The following is a 21,018-nucleotide window of genomic DNA, read 5'->3' as shown; positions in this document are numbered from 1 at the left end:
GCAGAATTTGCTTGGCTATAGTACTGCGTCTGTCTGCATTTATTTTTCTGTGGTAATTCATTTAATGATGCACACAATGAGTGCTTCTCTTCTTCCCGACAGACTGTGAGGTGCTCGTCATTGGCACCAGAGGCAAAGTACTGAGCAGCTGCAGTGGAACTTGGCTGGAGGCCTGGGCACCTAACATTCTTGAAGAAGCACATGACCTGTGCCTGAATGGACCTTTTATCCATTGGCTGCACAAGGGAATCCCCTGGGAGGCACACTTAGCCATCGGGCAGCAGTCCCCACAAGGGTCTCCTTTCCTCCAGGTCAAAGCAGGACCGCTGCTTCTGGGAAAGGCTGTGTCAATTCAGAGCCTTGGATCCTCTGGTGAGGCAAAGTGTGGGAGCGTCTGTATTGCATGACTAGTTGAATGGTGGGAAAGCATAAATGAATGCACGGTTGCTGAACCAATGTGCAAAAGACAATGAACGAAGAAACAGGTGCACTGTATTTAAGCTGTGGTTCGAAAAACTATTTTTTTGACTTCACCAAGTGAAGCACAATGCTGCCCTTTGATTGAAGAGGACACTGTGCTTTAGTAATACTTCTTGGGGATTTCTTTGATGAGTTGCAATTGAGAAGCCTGCTCCACTCCACTGCATACTGGCTTTCACTCCACTGCATACACCAGGAGCACCCAAATGTACAAGATTTTCACTCTGGAATCACCATGATGTGTCACTAAAGGCAGTAATTACTCTAGTTGAAGGGAAATTCTGTCCACTTTCTTGAGTCGAGGTTGAATGTTGATGGAGAGGAACATTCTATAACACAAAAGGTAGACAGTGCAAAGCACATTCAGAAGTGAAAGTTTACTAGAGGCACGATAAGGATATGCAAGACAGAAGAAATCACAGTGCGCACTCAGAACAAGCATGAGACAGCAAAACCAAATATCAAGCACCCTCCGATGTCCATAAAAGTCGGTGGAGAAAAAGCAAGGCAATTGACATAGACCATAGATTGTGCCCATTTATTGTAGAGTATTTCATATTGTAGCTTAATACTCAATTAATGCATTTCTTTTACAGCTACAAGCTATTGAACGAAGATGAACATTAACATCAGTTTTCTGAGTGAACTGCTCACTTAACCCTTTATTGACGAACGTTGCCTGTTGACAACATACCAGAAATGTTTTTTTTTTCTTACTGAGTTTTTGTATTGAGTATGAAGTTTCTGGCCATCTTAATTCAGCCAACACTGAATGGCAGACAGCAAGCATCATTTGTTGGTTTAGAGCAGGAACACAGGACAAGGTAGAAGTTTGGCAAGTGACTCGGCTTTCTTTGGAAGCACGGTCAGAGGAGACAGACCAATGCAAGATTTCCGGCTGTGGTGGTGTCAGTCACAGTATGTAAAGCAAATGAAATGTACACCTATGGTTCACATGTGACAAGAGCTGTTTGTACAAGGAAGGAAGGAAGGAAAAAGTGGAGAAGGAAAGGCAGGGAGGCTGTTTGTACAAATTCCAAACGAAGTCATACAGGTGTCTTGAGGTGAAGCCCACTTCTTTTCTGCCTGGGGTTTAGATCTTTGCTTACCTTTGTTTTGATGCTCTTTGTGCATTGTACTGCCTACAGTCTTGACCAAGCTGCATGGTAAAGCAAGCACAAGCGAAAGTGAGCTGAGCCAAGATGGCACTGGGCTCCTGATTCTGGACGGATGCGGAGGCGTGCGTTTGGTATCGCCCCTGCCTCCACGACACCTTTCACTGCAGGGTCTGCATCCGCACCCAGTTATCCAAGCCAAGAATGAGCTGCTGTTCGTCCAGGCGGCTTTGCAGCAGATGCGACAGCTGCAGCATCGCGGTGAGTGCACAAGAAGGAAGAGCTGAAAGCTGTAGATGGTGCGAAGAGAGAGAGAACGCAGGGATCTTAACCAGAAATGTATCTGAAGGTTATGTTGTAAGTGTCCACTTAGTGGACTGTCCATTTTGGCCACCAATGACTGGCTGTACTGGGGTATGATCAAGGAGGAGGCTGTGGGCAGCTGCCTCCTTCTCGATCATACCGCAGTCCACCCAGTCAGCACATTACCGGCTGCTGAAATGTACAGTCTAATAGGTGGACTAGGTCAATGGGTGGATAGAAATATGAGAGAGAGAAAGGAGATGAATGTGTGCTCCTGCGTGGACAGCACTACACAGTCAGAAAAATAAAAGCTATGTATGGGACCTCTTGGTTCTTGTTCAATGAGATAGTATTGTGTAATGATTGATAGACTGCTTGGAACTTGGAACTCTAATCTACTGCCTTCTTCATACTTAACAGGCTACTGTTGCTGTAAATGGCACCAGTAATAGTAGTACTTACTATCAGTCAAAATGGCAACTGTGGTCAGAACTGTCGAGTTTTGTGTATATCTTTATGTGTTTTCATTTCTTGACGAACTGGCTTAACCATACAGGTTAAGCACAGGCAAGTACTGATAAGGGGTTTAGGATATGTAAGTATAACTGTAGAGTTGGGGCAAGGTCAAGGATATGTACTTACAAAAAAAGCAAAAAAAGCCACACCCTTCTTTCCTCTCAAAAAGAAAATACCTTTGTCAAACCAGAGCAAGATGCTCTAAAACTACCCCTGCACATCTGGCTAATAGCTGTTGCTGAAAGAAGAACATCCTGGGGGAACAGACCCAGATTGCAGCCTAAATTCAAAAATAATAAACTGAAATTAAAAACCTAGTAAAATAAATAAATGCAGTTAACAAAAATAAATAAGTTCGGGCAGCTAATGTTCTAAATTATAATTAATATAAATTAAGTTTGATACCTATCAGTCAATGGCAGATGTGTCCCTGCCCTGGTCATTCCACTTTTTTTTCCTCAGGAGTATGGATACTTTGCTGATTGCTGGCACATGGCTGCATTGTATATCTAAATTATCTCGGGCTTGGGGTAATGCTTCCTGTTTGACAAACTTTATTATAAGCAGAATCACTTGAACATCTCAGATCAGGTAATGAGATTAATTTGGTATGAAATGAAATATTCATTACGGTGTCAGCAAAATGTGAAGTAATAAATACTGATGCTACATCAAGCCACATTGATTAACGTTAGTGATCAACTTTAATACATCCAGGTATGAGGGCGGATAAAAACTATAAACTTTAGCTGTTAATGACAGGTGAACTTGAATAATACTGGCTTGTGCATGTGCATGTAACTAATTCCTTAGACCTTGAATGTGTACTGTGAATTCGCTCAGAAAGCATACACTACTGGCATGTAACAGAACTGTCTGCATCACTTGTCATTCCCGATTATGGTGAATGATCTGCTTAGTTGCCTCTTCACTAAGGCCACTTTTTTTTTAGTTTGTTTGCAAACATGAGTAATCGTAGCAATCCACTCGGGACCCATGAGAACATTTATAACCCAGCGAAGTTCGTGACTTTAGTTTCTGTTTTATGTTTCAGCAATACCCGTCACTGCTGAACGTGACATCCAAGATGGTCGCTTGGTCGCCACTTTTTCGGATTCTGCGGCCTCCAACTGGATTCACGTTGCCAGCTTTGATGTCGGAGATCGCACCATTTGCCGGTCTGCCGCTGCTTCTCCAGCTACAGGTTGTCCTTCACTGTGCTTCATTGTGTTGCAGAACAGTTACAGAACAGTTTGCTGTATGCAGGTTGTTGCAGATTGTTTCTTTTCATTCAAAACACCAATAGGCTAGTATTTTAGCTGCTTTGGCTGGCATTCCTAGAAAAAGCAGGTAGTATATTAAGCTGCTTAAAGGTGGAGTTTTTTGCTGCTGCAGAGAAAGTGTTAAAGAAATTACAGCCGGCTTTTTAGGAGTTGTTGTTTGTGATCCAGTGTATGAAATAAACTAAAGTGGCACTCTTGTGAAAAAATAAAAAAAAGTAAATTCAGCTGTCTGAAGAATGCCAGGATGAGGCTAATCTTCCGGTCAACTTTACTGCAGAAGTTGTGCCCTCAATTGACTGCATTCTTTCACTTTTCAGGAGGAAGGCCCCTGAATATACGTTTCAAGTGCAATACGGCTGCAGTGGCCACCATGGCATTGGTGCTGCCATCTAGGAAAACTACGGGAAAGCCTGTGCTAACTCTGCTCAAGATGACAGTGCTTCCATCGGAGGACTGCCTCAAGGAGGGGCCAGCACAAAAGACAGCTGTGCTCACTGTGACAAGCCACTTGGTTTCCACTGGCTCTGGTTAGCATGGATACCTTCAACATTCAGTCCATCTCTCTCAGTATTGTTTACCTCAAAGCAGCTCTTGAACCACATTGTGTTGTGTAAATTGCTTTTATGATTTGTGTGGAGGTACTCTTTCATTTTGAGTAGATGATCTTCTAATTAACATTAATGAGACACTAAAGACAACAGTTGGACTAAACTGTAGCAGCGAATTACGCTTCTGGAGCAACAAAATGGCCACTCTTACTGTGAAAGGAGGCTTGGATAGACATAAAGAAATGCAAAAAAAAAAGAAAGAGTTGAGGATACCTAAGCACTTCTTCTAAGTCATGAATGCGAAAGCATTAATGTCCAATTGAACACCACAGAGCAGTCCTTCGGGTTATGAACTCCTCACGGGTAAGCGAGCGCATTGAGATGCTTGGCCAATGCCCTTTAGATAGCTCAAGGTCGGTGCACATGGATCTGTGACGTCGTGCTACCTTGCCCGACTGCCATAGAATCTAATGGGGACGCTTCCTAGTAAGCTGCGGTGATGTTGACTTTACCACTTCCGTCATGCCGGGCTTGGCGATGGAAATTTTGGTCCAAGCAGCATGACATCATAAAGCAAAGTGCGCAGGCCTGCTATCTTAGAGGCGTTGGCTTGGCGTGTTTTGATTTCGCCTTACTGAGGTGCAGTTAGAGTGCAGGCGAGAGCGCTTACGGGTAACACAGGCTTTCGTGAGAGCGAGGGTGACGTGGTGTTGTGGCGACGGCCTTTCCCCTCACGCAACATCTGGCACGCTAGCATGGCATCAAGTGTTCTCTTTTGCCTGCTTTGCTTCGTCAAGGCGCACTCGTGTCGTGGCGTTGCAGCCAATGGGAATTTGGGTGCTGTCTTTTGCTTGTCCAGATGACAGACACCGACTTTTTCGCTGAGTGAGCTTTCGCATCAAAAAAAGAAAAGTAAAACCAGTGGTGACACCGCTTTGAGGTTCCTGCACTAGCTTGCAGTGACATCGTATGCTTCAACAGATAATTGTTAATTAATAACAGTTGTTAATAGCTAACACTTAATTGTTTGTCATAGGAAAGAACTACATGACATTCTAATTGACGAGAAAGTCAGCCTAGCAATTTTCTAAACATTTTTGCGTCAAAATTTCAAACACAAACCGCAGCTGTCAGCAGTTAGGGAGTTAAGCTTGGGAGCTACTGCTTTCTGGGATTATGAGCAGTAAGGTTGAAAAATAGGGCGCCATGCTGACAAAAGAGAAAAGCTATCATGGAAAATAAATGTATTGAATATATTGTTATATATGATAATTGTCATGCTTGAGAATCAACTTGAGTCATCTGTTCATTCTCATTGAAGTTCAGCAGATCCTAATTTATATTATTACATATGTCCCGAGTAGTAGAGAAATGGCCAGCATCGATGCACAATAGGCGCTATTGCGAGTGTTAGAAATGTGATATGGGGTGCGGAGTTGTTAATTTTTCAGTCACAGTGCACTCTGGAAGCGGCTCATTCACTAGAGCAAGGCCACATGTCTAGTTAAAAATGTATGTTCAATGGTGCTTTTTTAATTGTTATTATTAATACTTATCTTTTCATTTTGGGATGAAGTGGTTAACTTTGAGATACGGAAAACCCTATTTTTGGAATCCATAGGAGGAGCGACCCGGTTCGCCGAGTGCCTCAGACTCCAGGCATGGCCTGCCCACCTGCAACCTGTAGGTCAGGGCGTCTTGTCCTTAGAGTTGGAGCTGCCCGGGAGCCATTGGTGGCCAGCATTGAGAGCAGAGATAATGCTACGCATGCTAGTAAGACTTCAGAATCACCTCTTTTCTTCTCTCCTTATTATTATTTTTTTTTTTTTGCTTGTGTGTGAATGTGTGTCAAGATGACAATAGTGGGAGAGGGTGCTTACATCGAATTGAATTTTACAGATAAGAGAATTGAAAGTCAGGCTAATTCGTCATGATTTATCTGCAAGATAACTTTCTGTGCAAAAAGACGGACTACCAAGAAGCACACATGGAGAGCTCTGACTCACAAGTCTTTATTCAATTGCCGTGCCTTTCGCGTCTTGTTTGCTTTTGCACATGTGCATTTCCATTTGGTGGTTGCATTTTGTGCAATAAATATTCAGTTGCAAGTCAGCGCTATCCGTGTGTGCTTTTCTGTTGCCTTTGTCTTTTTGCGCTAAGCATTTTTTGAAAATGAATATAACCCTGCTGTAGTAGTGCTGCTGGAGGCCAGGGAAAACACTGAATAAGCACCTGTGACATTTGAAGCATATAAGGCAGCAGCCCCATATTCAATCAATGCCGTGCTCTGCATAAGAAACATCAAGTGGTTCAAAATCATTTTGGATGAGAAAAAACAATGATGGTCACCCAGATGAAATTACAATCAGTACACATTTTTATTGAAAGTTCACCCGTACTAATACTGTCATTTCACGCTACCACCAGCGCTGCTCCTTCTGTTGTCGTTAGTATTTTTCGTTAACAAGTTGTCCTGTTCTCTTGAGCCTGTCTGCGATGCTGTGAAGATATAGTTACGTCGGTCTATAAATAAATAAGTGAACAAATAAAAGTTTCAGCATTACATTTTACTGACACGCTAACAGCCCACATTTAAAATATACAGGCTGGTTATGCTAGCATACAATTCTTGGAAGGTGTTCTAACCCTGAGGAGAAGGCAAAGCATAGATTCCAGAAAATATGGTAATATGTGTAATGGCCTTCTGAAATGAACACCTGAAGTCCTTTAGACAGGCCACAGAGTACATTGTACAAACTTAGCTCAACTTTGGACTTTTAGAACACAAAAATTACCTTAAAAGTCCTTTCAGCATTACGTACTTGTGAAATATTGTACCTTCCATTAAAAGTGGCTGAGAAACAGTGGGACTCACTGTTTTGCAATACCTAGTTCCAAACCACAAATGCAATGAAATGCACCAAAAAATAGTGGCATTCTTGGATAGGAACTGCATGCATTCATGTGCTGGAACTTGGTTTTACAATGCCAATAAAACCATATTCATATTTAACAAACCAAGATAAAGTGGTGAATTTAATGCCGCTGCTCAAAGGCAGAAGTTTGAGCTTCTCGTTCCTTAATAAAGCTTGACGTTCCTAAATACTGTCACTCCACAAAATGAATAAGTTTAGGAACATGCATTCATAACATGACTTGATTCACTGCACTGTTCTACCCTTTCTGCAGATTTTGCCTGCTCACGTTGCATGTAATTTGATATGTTTAAATGGCTACATGCGAAAGCTGGAGCAGCAATTCCGAGTCAGATATTTCACAGTGTTATTTGACCAAAAACATCCTTTATATATACAGTCAAGAAATTCTTATCTGGAAAAATAAGTGCTGTATTTGCATTTACTTTTTCATCCTATGCAAGGCCTTTGCGCCTTTAAGGTAAAAAATCAATTAAACCTTGATTTTATGCTAGAGAACTGTAAGAAAAGAATACAAGGTTTACAGGAAGCAGGACGAAACAAAGCCAAGATCTAAAAGCAGCCTTATTTCAAAACTGTAGTGTGATAAATTCTGCAACAAGGCTGTGATCACATTGTTTGTTGAAACAGACACAATATGCTAAGTGGGACTGTGCATTTATTTTGTGTCCAGGACATGGTAAAAGATCACGATGACACCAGAGCCATGCCTGACGTGAAAGTCGGCGAAAGAGTTGAGACGGCTTGTCGAGAAGTTGAGCGTCTGCTTTCTGCGGGGAACACCTTGGAAGGATACAATGCTTGGAGGACACGCCTGGGGATGGCTTTTCCTGTTGCTTAGATGCGTGGTCTTGCAACAGGTGCGTCTATGGTCTCCTCGATAAAGAAAAACATGCTGTGCACAGCTTCTAATAGGAGATGCATGAAATACTGCCAGCAAAGTTCTACAGAGGGCGATACCCAGGAATTATGTACGGGAGGGGTTCTGCGAGAACAGAGGTGACCACATTGAAATACTTCCTCACCTTCACGTGGTTCAAGCACGTTGTTGGCATAAAGAATTATAAACATATATATTTTGACACATACATGCAATGACATATATTAAGTTGTTTCAAACAGTATATCGCCACAGCAATAATTTCGGGGGTGCCAGATCCCAACTGCAATGAAATTTCACTTCGGCTAAATTTGTTATAAATGAGTAGTATAATATCACTGAACCACTCTTGGCAAAGCCAGAGAGATGGTAATTTATATATATATTTTTAGCAACATTTAAACTGCACCTAAGCAAACGATGCGTGTACCTGGTGGTGTCGCTATGACTTAAGTCCCAGCACATCGCATCAGTGATTTTTCAGTGTGCTGTAGGCTCAAGCTGGCTCACGTTGCCAAGCCTGGAGAAGTACAGAGACCAATCGGAGTATGCGGCATTCAATGTGTCTCAGTGTTAAGAGGGCTTGTTGTGACACCCAGCGGTGGCCGCGGTATCTACGCTACACAGCAGTGCAGATTGAGAAGACCATGATAAGAAATTGCTCGTTAGGTCAAGCGTCACTTCCCGAGAGTAGTAATGGATGCTTATTTTATTATTTTTTTCAGTTTTAGTATCAAAAACGACTATTTTTGCAAGCTTTTCATGATGCTACTGCATGCATTTCATACATCGAATTTTGCATGGAGGCTCTTCTATATCTGCATAATATTAAGACCACTTTTTATCGAAGCAGAGAAATAAATTTGTAGTTAAAATGGGCTATTTAAGAAACACCTTGCTGCAGAAATACTTGAATGTGTTCAGCAGAAGCGGAGTTAATGGCAATCAAACATGCCCTTCACAGTGCTTCCACTCTTTTTTCAATGCCTTGTACTGCGAAGGCTATGGCAGAGCGGGGTATGCCCACAACACTATGCCTACTGAATGTCATCGTGGCGCGCAGGTCAAATTTTATTTTGGATGTTAATGTACACACCACTACTTACAATGTGCCAAACGCAGTTGTCCTCAGTGAGCCACAGTGCCTTCAGCCAGTAGACTCACTGCGGCAGCCTGCGGCAGACACGATATCTACCGTATTTACTCGCGTATAACCCGCCCTTGCATATAACCCGCACCCCTAACTTTGAACCCCATGAAATAAAAAAAAATATCCTCGCGTATAACCCGCACACTTACCTGAAAAAATGAGGACTAGGAAGTTACAACTGAGCAAACAGTCACCATTTTAGTTTTCAAAACAAATATATTTGAAAACGACTGCCGCAACGTTGTCAGTGCTGTCGTTCAATTGTCAATCGTCGCCACTCTCACTGCTGCCGTCTGAGGCTTCATCGCCGCTCTCAAAGACGTAATCATCTTCGGTACCATCTAGGCTGTTGCTTATGGCACACTTCTTGAAACTCTTGCGTACCATGTCGGCCGGGATCATCCCCCATGCATCTACGATCCACTGGCACAGCAGTGCAATATCTGGCCTTCGCACGCGTCCCGTCGGCGTAAGGGCGTAAAGGCCATCGGCCATCCACTGGGCATATAGCCGCTTCACGTGAGCCTTGAAAGGCTTATTGATGCACACGTCGAGTGGTTGGAGCATGGAAGTCATGCCGCCAGGTATTACGACAAGGTCTGTGCCGTTGTCAGCGAGGCGAGCTTTCACCGCGTCAGTGCAGTGGCCTCGGAACGAATCCAGCACCAGCATCGAACGGCGTGCCAACAAGGCACCTGGTCTTTTTTCCCAGATTGCTTGAATCCAGTCAATGACGAGGTCACTGTTCATCCACGAGTTATCTTCCACTCGCACAACAATTCCTGGGGGAAGTGGTGTACTCGGTAGAGTCTTGCGCTTGAATATTACATACGGGCGCAGTTTGGTGCCGTCGGCCAAAGCACACAACATCACTGTGCAGCGCAGCTTGGTGTTGCCGCCAGTCAGCACACTAACAGATTTTGCGCCCTTTTTTTCCAGGGTCGTGTCCATAGGCATCTCGAAATATACTGGCGTTTGGTCAGCATTTCCCAGCTGAGATAGCAAGTAGTTGCGCTCTTTCCTCAGTCCGATGACGTAACGTTGAAAGTTGAGCAGCTTCTCCTCGTAAGCGTCGGGAAGCCGCTGGCACATGGTAGTTCGCCGCCGCATCGAAAATCCATGCCTGGCCATAAAGCGCTGCAGCCATCCGCGGCTCGCATGAAACTCGCGTGGAATGTGCATTTCTTCCAATCTTCCAATCTTCCAACCTACTCTTTGTCACCACCACCCTTCTCTCATCCACACGTCCGTCCTCCCCTGCAAATCCCAGGGCACCCTCTATATCTATCGCCGCGTCTTCGGCAATGTCCGGACGAAGTGTTCTGCACCGCAAAACGATATGCTCCATGGTCTCCGCTTCCACGTGGTCTTCTTTCAGTCCATACTGGCCTTCGGTGGTCAAAAGGTTGGTGCAATATTAATATGCACTGCAACACACGTTGATGTCGATGGGGATGCGGACTCTGCACGGCAGGCCGCGCGTTGCCGTGAAGCCGACCCGCCGAGCCCCCCTTCTCCGGAATATTCGCGTATTACCCGCACCCCCACTTTTTAAACACATTTTTTCAATTTTTGGTGCGGGTTATATGCGAGTAAATACGGTACATTACATAGCAGACCGCAGGTACATGCAACTGTAGTGCGTATGTGCATAATTTGCTTCATGCACGACAGGGCTCGAGTGCATGCCAGCTGAACTTGAGCAGACAATAGTCGGCTTTTTCTGGAAGCACGTAATTATTATTGAAATTCTAAAGCAGAATTTCATTTATTTCGGCCTGTTTATTAAACTTTGTCAATAAATATACTACACAGTAACAGCAGGAACAAACGCACCAATCCAAACATCCTTCTTTATTGATGTCAACTATTGGCTAATAGCAGCCGCTTATGCAAATCTGCTAAATTACGAAATACAGCATCAAGAGTGAGGAGCAGGCTTTTGTTGAATAGAGAGCATTTGAGAGAAAGGTGACCTTGCGCTTTGTTTGCGAGCTCCATGTGCCACGCACGACTGCAAAACTTGGCTGAGACGTTCATAGCAGCGTACAATTACACAGAATGTTTTTTCACCAAGTCCGAGAGACAATTCATGACTCGCTTGAACTAAGATTTTTACGCAGTCAAAAAATTTGTTGCACTTAGCATTTAACCCTCTCCTTGGTAACGGCCCTGGCCGTACATACATCCAAATTTCCCTGAGCATGACCAACCTCACACGGCAGCATTTTCTAAAGCCAAGGCTCAGATGCCATAAATAAGGAAAGGAGGGCGACATAGACAGCAGTACCAGCCCACGCAATACTTTCTTTGTTCTATTTTTTGTGCACTTTCTGCAAGCGTCTTGTTTCAAAAAAAGATGTGCAACAGTGCACATTTGTGTGACCTGTGACATTCCATATTTTGTTTTAAAGATCCTCGAGCAATTGCCTTCTACGTGTCCATTCTAAAATTTTGTCTCTTGTTCCCTAGAGAAAATGTAGCTTCGATTTTTTGAAGTAGATGAATATATGAACTCAAAACATGGCTGTGATGCACAAAAACAAGATGTCGAAGGTTTAGAGCCAAGTACTAGTAATACTATCTTAAGAGCCTTCAGAGTTATTGATAAAAAGACAAAAGTGCATGTGCACATATTTGTACTTGTACAGCTGAACAATTTAGAATTTCATTTGCCATAACACAACATGGTTCACTAAATTAATATTTTCTGCCGAAACTGAAAGCTCGGGTGATCTTTTAGGCAGCCAAAAACACAGTGCAGCTGTTTATGGTCTACATCACTTGAGTCACGTAATTTTGTTTACATCGACTGTTGTAGGATGCCTAAGTTGCATAGGTCATTGTTTTATAACAGGACGCACGGACATGTATATCTCGGGACTTGATCAGGCAGTTTTTCTGGCATCAGTGTGCTAACAGTCATGTCACACATAAGCAGTGCAGCATACATAGTTAACAAGGCAGAAGAGACATTCCATGAACAAACCCACTTTTATGCACAATGAAATCAGCATGTAAAGCAAATGGACATCAGTGGTCAGTTGCATTGGAACAGTTCAGTTAAGTCAGCACCACTCAACAATGCAAAAACCAGTCTTTCTCTTGTGTTTCAGCCAGGCAGCTGCAGACACTCCCGCAGTGTCTTGCGTACCGGAACGTGCTCACACAGGGCAGCGGGATCTGTCAGCACTGCAATTGGTACCTGCAAAGAAGTGCACTAAGAACACATGCCATGTGTGCATGCCAGCGTAGAATATAACATCTGCTGGTGCAATGGTAATTGTCACTACTAATGTGTGCTTCAGTAAAAACACGTCAGCAAACATGCGTGTGGAAGAACTGACAATTTGAACTTACAGTTTGTGTTTTTTGAAGAGTTTCAGATGGTGTGCCTTGATAAATGATGCTAGGTTTTCAAGGTGTGCTAGAGTGAAGGAGTTTGTTTAAGTCCCCATTATGTACAGCTGTATAAAATTTCTCTAAATAAACAGTTTTTTACTTTATTTGACAAGTGCTTCGTAAGTTTCTGCATGGGGCGTACCAGATGATCAGGACTGCAACAGAAAATACAAAATATGGGGAGAGTGGGGAACAATGCATGCTATGCACATATCTTTATCATAACAGCTTCTCCCCACTTGAACCGTGTCCTTGTACAAAAGAGCTACGTAGTTATGTCAACCGACAAGAATGTCCTGCCAGTCATGGGATGATGTTTCACAGGCCAATCACTGACCTGTGCTGCATGCTAAGTTCACTACCGACTTTGTGGCACCATTAAAGTGATGAACCAAGATCAAGGAACAAATGGCGCACCAACTGACGTGCCCAGGCTGTTTACAAATTTCTGCACCAGCTCCTTGTGGTGCTGGTGATTTTGGCAATGTCCGGACACTGCCAGTTGGCTGTTTACCAATTTACCTGTTTAGCCGAGAGGATGGTGGCTTGATGAGCGCTCTCTTCCCGTATGAGGAAGGAGAAGTGGGGAGCAGAGAATGCGATCAAGTGCGCGAGAGGGGAGGGAGGGAAAGTAGGGGCTAGGTTGGCGCGCGTCTCCATTTCTAGCACGGCTGTGACTGCACAGGGCTGTCAGCGCAGCTGAGCTCACACGCAGCCCGTGCACCCTGTTTGTAGGTAATCTGCCACAAGTGCAAAGAGTGGGCGTGCCGAGATGGTGTGGCATCAGGTTCGCTGTCTTTCCGTGCATTTAATACTGGAGATTGTGTAATCTCGAGTTTCGCAGACCTATTGAAGCGAGAGGCAGATGGAGTATTCGCCCCCACTGTCGGCACTTTTCATGATAGTATCATTCCACTGCAGGCGATGCTATCTGCCTCAGGGCAGAGTGGACACAAAAGCGTGGCTGGCTTTGCTTCGGCTGATGTGAAGATATCGTCAAAATGGCATAGAACTGATAATTTGGAACATTTTGTGGCTCCTTGTGTGTAAGAAAAATCCATCGGCGACTGTACTTGTATATAATATGTCGATCTAACGAAACAAATTGGCCAATCTTACTGACTTCATTATATCGAGGTTTATCTGTATACATATAACTTTGTGTGTGCGCACTTAGGAAAACTAATGTATCTGTTACTAATCACCATCCAATTTCGGCATTTCCCTTTATGTATTTTTTTTCTTCAACAAACCTCTGCAAAACAATCAGTCAAACCTTATCTGTCTTGCGTATGCTGTTGCAGGATTTAGAACAATTCAAGTAGGAAGGAAAGAAACCTCCAACTCACGTCGAGCTGAGATGCCTCGCATTCCCGACTGGTGTACTCCCGCAGCACATAATTCCAGCCTGCCTACAAAGATATGGCATCATTGTTAGCAGTGCACAATGCATACACAGTGCACTGCTGAACAGTGCTATGAACCCACACTCTGTGAGCGTACAAAAAGGATAAGGATGTAAAAAAAAAAAATTCTGATAGAACCCATCTCAAGGTGAATCTCGATGTTAATGCAATTAGCAATGTAGCAAAACACCGTACTGCCAATGCCAAAACATGGCTTCTCTCTCATGCTTCATACTGGACATATGCTAACTAGCAGCACTGCTATTAAGTCGCGCCTGGCGCATCTGTGAATATACATTCATAAAAGCGTATAAAATATATAAAATGCGGGCTCGATTCAATTCAGCACCAAATAAATTTTAAAGGACCTTTTTTTGCCATTAAAGAGCGGCACAAACCCAGTGAACTAAGTTGGTCTGACGGTTGGTTCCGAACCCTGTTCTCTCGGTGCAGCAGCCCAATGCACTACCCATTACACCATGGACTACCCAGAACCCAAGTTCATGGGGAAACAGACACAGGTAGGTAGGTAGCCCGTAGAAAGTGCATGAAGTATCCTAAGAATGCTAATCACATTAGAAAAGAAAGAGAAGACATGTGCAAACTTATAACTGTTTATCTGCATTACCTTGTCCAGAGGAGCACCAGCACACTAATGGTATTTTTTTGAAGACCAGGTTACGAATAGCTTTATACAGGTCTATATCAAATAATGCATGGGTCGTGGCCTACTCTTAAGTTTGTTGTTTGTTTTGCTTGTTACGCTTGTATGTTCGTTGTTCTACAGCTACGAAATATTCCATGGTTTATCAAATTAAAAGGTGCAAGTTCACGTTTGTCATGTCACTTTCTTGTTACCTCCTACTCCTTTTTCATATGGTTCCATAGCGTGGGTTCAGAGAAAGATGTACAAAGGAGGGAGGTTATGTTCAGCAAGTGTACAGCATTTCCTGGACTGCTCATTCATACCTCATGGTAGAAACGGGTGTCGTTGATGCGGATGAGCACATTGTCGACTCGCAGGAAGTAGCGCAGCAACACAAAGAAGCTGTTTTTCATGATGCGCTGTACAAAGCAAGAAGCACAGTTATCAGGTTTAGCACTCGACTAACTGCAGATACCACGACTGTGAACCGATAGTAAAGCTGTGCTTTAAAAAACAGTGATGACAGTGGGTATTGTCATTCATGATGTTCAAGCCTTACCATCTTTAGCGAAATGCATTGCCACTACTCTCACTGTTTAACCGTAGTTTTCACCAAAACACACAAGCTCTCTTTCTTTCTTTTTTTCCACAGTTGATGAATGACTGGCATAAAGGAGTAGATGATAAATCGCACAAAGTATCAAATTTCTCCATTTGTGTTTTGTGCTCATATATATTTTATTTACTCTCTGTAGCATGCAGTGTTTGCACTTAATGTCTGTAGTATTACACAAATAGACAAACTTGATATTTGGAGAAAAAGAACATGATTCTGATCAGCTACACAAGTCTATTTTGAAAGTGTACAAAGGTCCAACTGTTCCTCTAACGGCGGACATTTTCAGGAAATATTAGGTCTTGCATGCTGATTACAAATATGCAATTAGCTTCTTTATTTAAAGTCATGCAAAAAAAAAAAGAAAGCTTACAATTATTTTGTATTATAAGTTCAGGATGTAACTTGCAAAAAATTTAATGCATCAAGAGAGCTATAATTAAGAATGAATTTTCTTAAATGTTGAAAGAGTGCAAGCTTGCATTTTAATGTTTTTATCTGTATTTTAGCTGAAGTTATAAGTTCTAAAGTTGAAACTCCCAAATTTTTAGACTTGCTAAAATCACTATGTGAGGAAAACGCAGAAAAATTAAAACGAGTGCAAAAGTACACTTCATGCCAGAAAACCAGGTAGCTTTCTTCTGTAGGAGTATTGGTGATGCATTTTTGGCAGGAAAGCAAGCTGGAAAGGTGCTCTTTCAAATAAGACTGAGGTGGCATGGCTATAATAGATGACTTTGGAATGACGTATGGCACAAAATGGGTCATTTTAGCACTTTCATGGGCAAAAACTGAGCATTTAATAAGACAAATACAGTGTTTTATTCCTCAACAACATGTCATTTCAAGCTAGTTCTCTGCTAGCAGGTACACACTGATATGGGGATTTGAAAAATAACAGGAATGAAAAATCTATGTTTTAGTGAATTTTTTGTCTATAAGACCTATGCGCCCCCCCCCGCCCCCCTAAAGAGAAAGAAAACAAGAAACAAAACATGAGGCATTGCTTTACACCTAATCTGGACAAGAAAAGCATAGTGACAATGCAAGAACACGATGGCATGATGAGTCATCCATACAGACTTGTGATATCATAAGAAGCCAACAAACACTGACACCAAGGACAACATAGGGGAAATTACTTGTGCTTAATAAATGAAATAAAGAAACGATAAATTAATGGAAATTAAAGTGGATGAAAGAACAACTTGCCGCAGGTGAAAACCGCACCCACAACCTTCGCATTTCGCGTGCGATGCTCTACCAATTGAGCTACCGCGGCGTCGTTTTCCCATCCACTTTCTTGGGTGTTTATGTGTCCTAGTAGAACCCTGGGAGTGTTAGCCAGCGCCACCACTCACAGACCTTGGCGGCAGACATGGAACATCTTTTTTGCCGCAGGCACCATGAGAACGTGATCTTTTAGGGTGAAGTCAACTGGTCAATAAACCCACATATGCTACCTGAAGGCATCAATGTTGCCGGATTCGAGACCCTCGTTATGAGATAAAGGAGAAGAAAGGGGGTTAACCGAGGGGCCCGATTTTTATTAGTCATATCATAAGAAGCCAACGAACACTGACACCAAGGACAACATAGGGGAAATTACTTTTGCTTAATAAATGAAATAAAGAAATGATAAATTAATGGAAATTAAAGTGGATGAAAAAACAACTTGCCGCAGGTGGGAACCGAACCCACAACCTTCGCATTTCGCGTGCATGCTCTACCAATTGAGCTACCGCGGCGTCGTTTATCGTTTCTTTATTTCATTTATTAAGCACAAGTAATTTCCCCTATGTTGTCCTTGGTGTCAGTGTTTGTTGGCTTCTTATGTAACACCTCGGTTAACCCCCTTTCTTCTCCTTTATACAGACTTGTGGTAACTTGTAAGTGAGGTGTCTTGAAGTAACCAGAGGCAACAAAACCACTTGCAATGCACGAAACTCACAGATCATTGAAAAAAGAAATATGGATATTCAAGATTTGGTCTTTACGTAATACAGCTTGAAAAGTCAATTCTTCGATAGTGTGCAAATCTGTGAAGTCACTATACACCTCTTGGAGACATTTCATAACATTTATGAAGTTGCACTGCACGCAAGCTGACAACTACTTGGCTGTGTGTCCCTACACCAACGGACAATATGCGAAATTCCACAACTAGGCTTTCCCACACATCGACCTATCCAAGTTGGCTACTTTCCAACTAGCTGAGGGAGGCGTTTTGAAAGCTCGGATGGTGTGGAGAATCTAGAGTGACGGGAATGATGTCACCAGCCTGCCTGTTGACACCTACATGGGAGTTCTAGCCTGACCTTGTTTAGGTCAAACTAAGTGCATGGAGAAGTTCACTCGTAGGTATCACATATTGTCTATTCACTACACAATCTTTGCTGCGCTTGCGGTGCTCCAAGGCAGAAACTTACCATCTTTACAGAACACTGCGCTACTCCGTGGTCGGCAAGTTCATCCTCATAGAGACAGACATCCTGGTAGAAGAGGATCTGGTCTCGCTTCTTGAGCTTTTCCAGGTCAATGTGCTCCTCAGTCTCTTTAACCTAAAGGAAAGAAAAAAAAATTGTGATGCGCATTTACTTGCACTAAACGCGATTAAACACCAGCGATTCCATGCTAAAGCTGCACCTGCGTAAGTAGAAGTATTGTTTGAATCCCGCACCGCTGGTACGAGCAAAAATGTTGCTGTTCAGCACACAAATGCCAAAAGCTGTGAATAATATTCAAAATGTTTCTTGACCACTACTGTGCTCATATAAGCTTTCTTTTTTTTCAAAAGCCTTTATGTCTTGTCGAGCTGCAGGTGCAACAGTTGTGAGGCAAGTGTCCTGCCCCTTAGGCAACAGCATAATTTCAACAGCGCTTGCACGTGCACAAACAAAAATTTTTGGAACAAAAGAAGAATAGTAGTCAACTGATTGCTTTGTAGCTCGGAAGTGCACCCTACTAAGGTAGGGTTGACAATTCATTCATCATTTCAAAGCTACACAGTTTGGTTCTACGTAAACTCGGCATATTCAAGGCTTATATACTATAACTTCTTAACCCGTGTGTACCTCTCTCTCTCTCTACACACACACACATACACACACATATACACATTAGAGGTTCACAACCTACTACTGTATCAACCTGTGTAATAGGTTCATTTATGTGCACTAACCATACTAAAAAGGTAAAAAATAATTTAATATTGTACCCATGCAAAACCTGCCCTTGCGCCATCTTCCTGTGCAGCAAGCAACAAACTTGTATCGGACATGCCAGGCAGCAAACATAGTCCTTCGTTGCTGTTTCCTACCTTCTGGTCATGCACCTCAGCTTTTTCAGTGCATGGGTAGAGGTTAAGCTAAGTTATCTCTTGTAGCTAGCCTTCATGCAAAGTCTCATTTTGCAAGATGAACACCATTAACCCTCTTGAAAAAATCTTGAAATCACATTTTTCTCCATTGTTTTTACCCAACCAAGTATCGACAACTGAAATTTTTGCAAGATACATTAAATAAATGTGAACATGTCACATGAGTCCATACGAAAAGTCCATGTGCCAACTTAAACAAACTGTGGATGATACCTATTGATTACAAGTTACAGAGAGAGAGGAAAAATAAAAAAAAGCTGTTACTGTGCACATCATGAGTGACAAGTTGTGCTTCTTGACATACCACAATAGTTTTGTCTTTGCCAAAAAGCGTGCCCTTGTAGTCAGTGGTGAAAGTCCAATCAAAATGTGCTTCGTTCTCTTTGGAATAGTTGGCAAGTGGCCTACGATAGCAAAGCAAAAGGGAGGTGCAAAAGTGAAAAACAGGCAACAGTGACACACAGAAATGTATGGCAGATAAAACTGGAAATATATTGCTAGAGCCGTCTTGTTGCACAGCATGTGTAGCTGGGAATTAAGTATCACAATATCACAATTGCCTCCTGCCCGGAGGGCGCAATTCATAGAATGAATTGGAGTTCACACGACACGACAGGATGGATCACAAGACAGGATGGATCATTTAATGAATTCACAGACAAGTGCAGGGTTGCTGTGCAGCAACGAATCGCACCAGAAGCAGTTCATCGACGTATTCCTTATGTGAGGTGCGATTCACTGGCATTATGGTATGGCATGCCCAACCGCAGACAAAACCGGCAATCCATCCCTTCAAGTGAATTCAGCTATAAATGTGCGCTTGTGGGTTCAGACATTCTTGTAGCATTACTTACTTGCAGGTTTTTGAGCAAATATAGTTTTCTAAATGCACAAAGGCACTAAATTCGTGTGCACATGCATAATCATTGAAATTGGTTACATTTATAACGTAACATTTTGTCAAAATTGAGTGATTTACAAACTTACAAGGCCACTTGAAGCTAGAAGGTCAAAGTATAGATTCCCATGCTGGCTGCACTGCCGTACTTTCAGCTCCCATAAACGCTGGCACTAGCATCGCCTCTAGTAAACGGCTACACACATAGATGTGACATACAAGCAAGAAACAGAGTAACACACATAAGTCATAATACAAACAGGTGGATTGGCACAGGGTAAATGTGAACGTAGTCCCACCTTGCCTCCTGCCATGCTTGGGCTGCAGCCACTCTGGGGATGTAGTTGTCACTGCTGAGACAGCGCAGTGCGTCGATGCAGGTGAACTCTATCCCAAACCCACCGGTGTGCTCTAGACGGAGAATGTTGTTAGCGAAGGTCATGTCTGGATAAGTTGGCAGCTTCAATTCTTCAATAAATCTGCAGCAAGCAAAAGATGTAAGGGTGTCACTGATCCACCTTTTGCTAAGTGACAAATAAAATTACAACAGGCAGCACAGTAATATTGGTTCGTGTCGTTGTCACGCAGCTCTAGTTCGGTCCGCCCTGCTTGAACAGGTGAGATCATTCGGTTGTACTTGAAAACGTGAAACATTACTGCGGTTTGCTCATGTGTGTATTTACTCTGGGCTAAATCTCTGCAGCATCTAAAAGCACTGATGTAGCTCTTGGCTCATCGATGCCAAATTTGGAGGGAATGTGGACTAAGAAGTATGCAACAACAGGCCGTCGAAGCTTTGCGAAATTCTCTTGACATATATTCTGGCATTTTCTTGTCTTATCGTATGCATACACGATCGGAGATTGCAAAACTGTTTCAAGGTGCACTCCGCATTGTCCTTTCCTTTACCTGCAGAAAAAGCAGATTTGCCGGTTTTCACCGGTCCCATCGGACGGGGCACTTTTGCACACGCTTGGCGTCGGGCACTGTGATTGAAGGATGTGGCTAGAGCGGCCCGTCACTTTCCATGGGCCGAAGGCGAAGTGCTCTTCAGTGCCTCCGCACATTTCCTTTTTCGCTGCCGTTCTGAATCCGACCTATAACAACACCCTGTTACAACTACACGGCGTCACCTGACTAGTTGCATCCTTGCGCTTTCCTTTTGATTGCGCGCTGCAGTTACCGCGGGCCGTCAATAGCACCAGGTGACCGGCAGCACCTCTTTTTCTGGGCTTGTCAAAGCTTTACGGCTAAAACTATCATAGAATGAGATGGCTCTTTGATATTATAATATAGTTAACTGTAAAGCACACGTTTTTGCATTCTTTTAGAAAAGTCCACGCGTGTTTAGGGTGACAAAACTCAAAAAGAGAGCCTCCGAACAGCCGACGCTGATTTTCGGTCTCAAAATCGTACTTCCAGCTTCTAGATTCCGCTGACTTTGGTTGGCTGCTGACTTC

The 21,018-nt window shown here is 43.0% G+C and overlaps 2 protein-coding genes across 2 annotated transcripts in view; one reads left to right on the top strand and one right to left on the bottom strand.

Annotated features, from left to right (window-relative positions):
- Positions 1-12,717, top strand: part of foxo (forkhead box, sub-group O) — a 23,816-nt gene extending 11,099 nt beyond the window's left edge. The window contains exons 7-13 of the mRNA XM_075697611.1: positions 103-372; positions 1,629-1,856; positions 3,469-3,618; positions 4,015-4,224; positions 5,867-6,018; positions 7,855-8,041; positions 12,328-12,717. Of these exons, the coding sequence (XP_075553726.1) occupies positions 103-372; positions 1,629-1,856; positions 3,469-3,618; positions 4,015-4,224; positions 5,867-6,018; positions 7,855-8,022 (1,178 nt within the window). The 3' untranslated portion in view covers positions 8,023-8,041; positions 12,328-12,717. The remainder of the gene's footprint in view (positions 1-102; positions 373-1,628; positions 1,857-3,468; positions 3,619-4,014; positions 4,225-5,866; positions 6,019-7,854; positions 8,042-12,327) is intronic.
- Positions 12,187-20,960, bottom strand: LOC142585740 (TIP41-like protein). The gene is made up of 7 exons (XM_075696719.1): positions 20,468-20,960; positions 19,858-20,037; positions 18,965-19,064; positions 17,711-17,842; positions 14,989-15,084; positions 13,963-14,025; positions 12,187-12,416 (listed from the first exon to the last, which is right to left on the bottom strand). The coding sequence occupies exons 1-7, from the start codon at positions 20,623-20,625 to the stop codon at positions 12,324-12,326; spliced, it is 822 nt and encodes a 273-aa protein (XP_075552834.1). The 5' UTR covers positions 20,626-20,960; the 3' UTR covers positions 12,187-12,323.
- Positions 20,961-21,018: the final 58 nt, after the last annotated feature.

This window comes from Dermacentor variabilis, chromosome 6 (genome assembly GCF_050947875.1).
Source record: "Dermacentor variabilis isolate Ectoservices chromosome 6, ASM5094787v1, whole genome shotgun sequence".
NCBI lineage: Eukaryota > Metazoa > Arthropoda > Arachnida > Ixodida > Ixodidae > Dermacentor > Dermacentor variabilis.
This window is presented reverse-complemented; position numbering and strand designations above follow the sequence as displayed.

Bases quoted from the DNA above. Each gene is read 5' to 3' on its own strand.
- LOC142585740 (XM_075696719.1), bottom strand. From the start codon at position 20,625: ATGTGCGGAGGCACTGAAGAGCACTTCGCCTTCGGCCCATGGAAAGTG. The intron at 15,085-17,710 runs GTAAGTTTCTGC...TGCTTTGTACAG, and splicing joins CGCAGTGTTCTGTAAAGATG to CGCATCATGAAAAACAGCTT. The intron at 12,417-13,962 runs GTGAGTTGGAGG...ACTTCTTTGCAG, and splicing joins GCGAGGCATCTCAGCTCGAC to GTACCAATTGCAGTGCTGAC.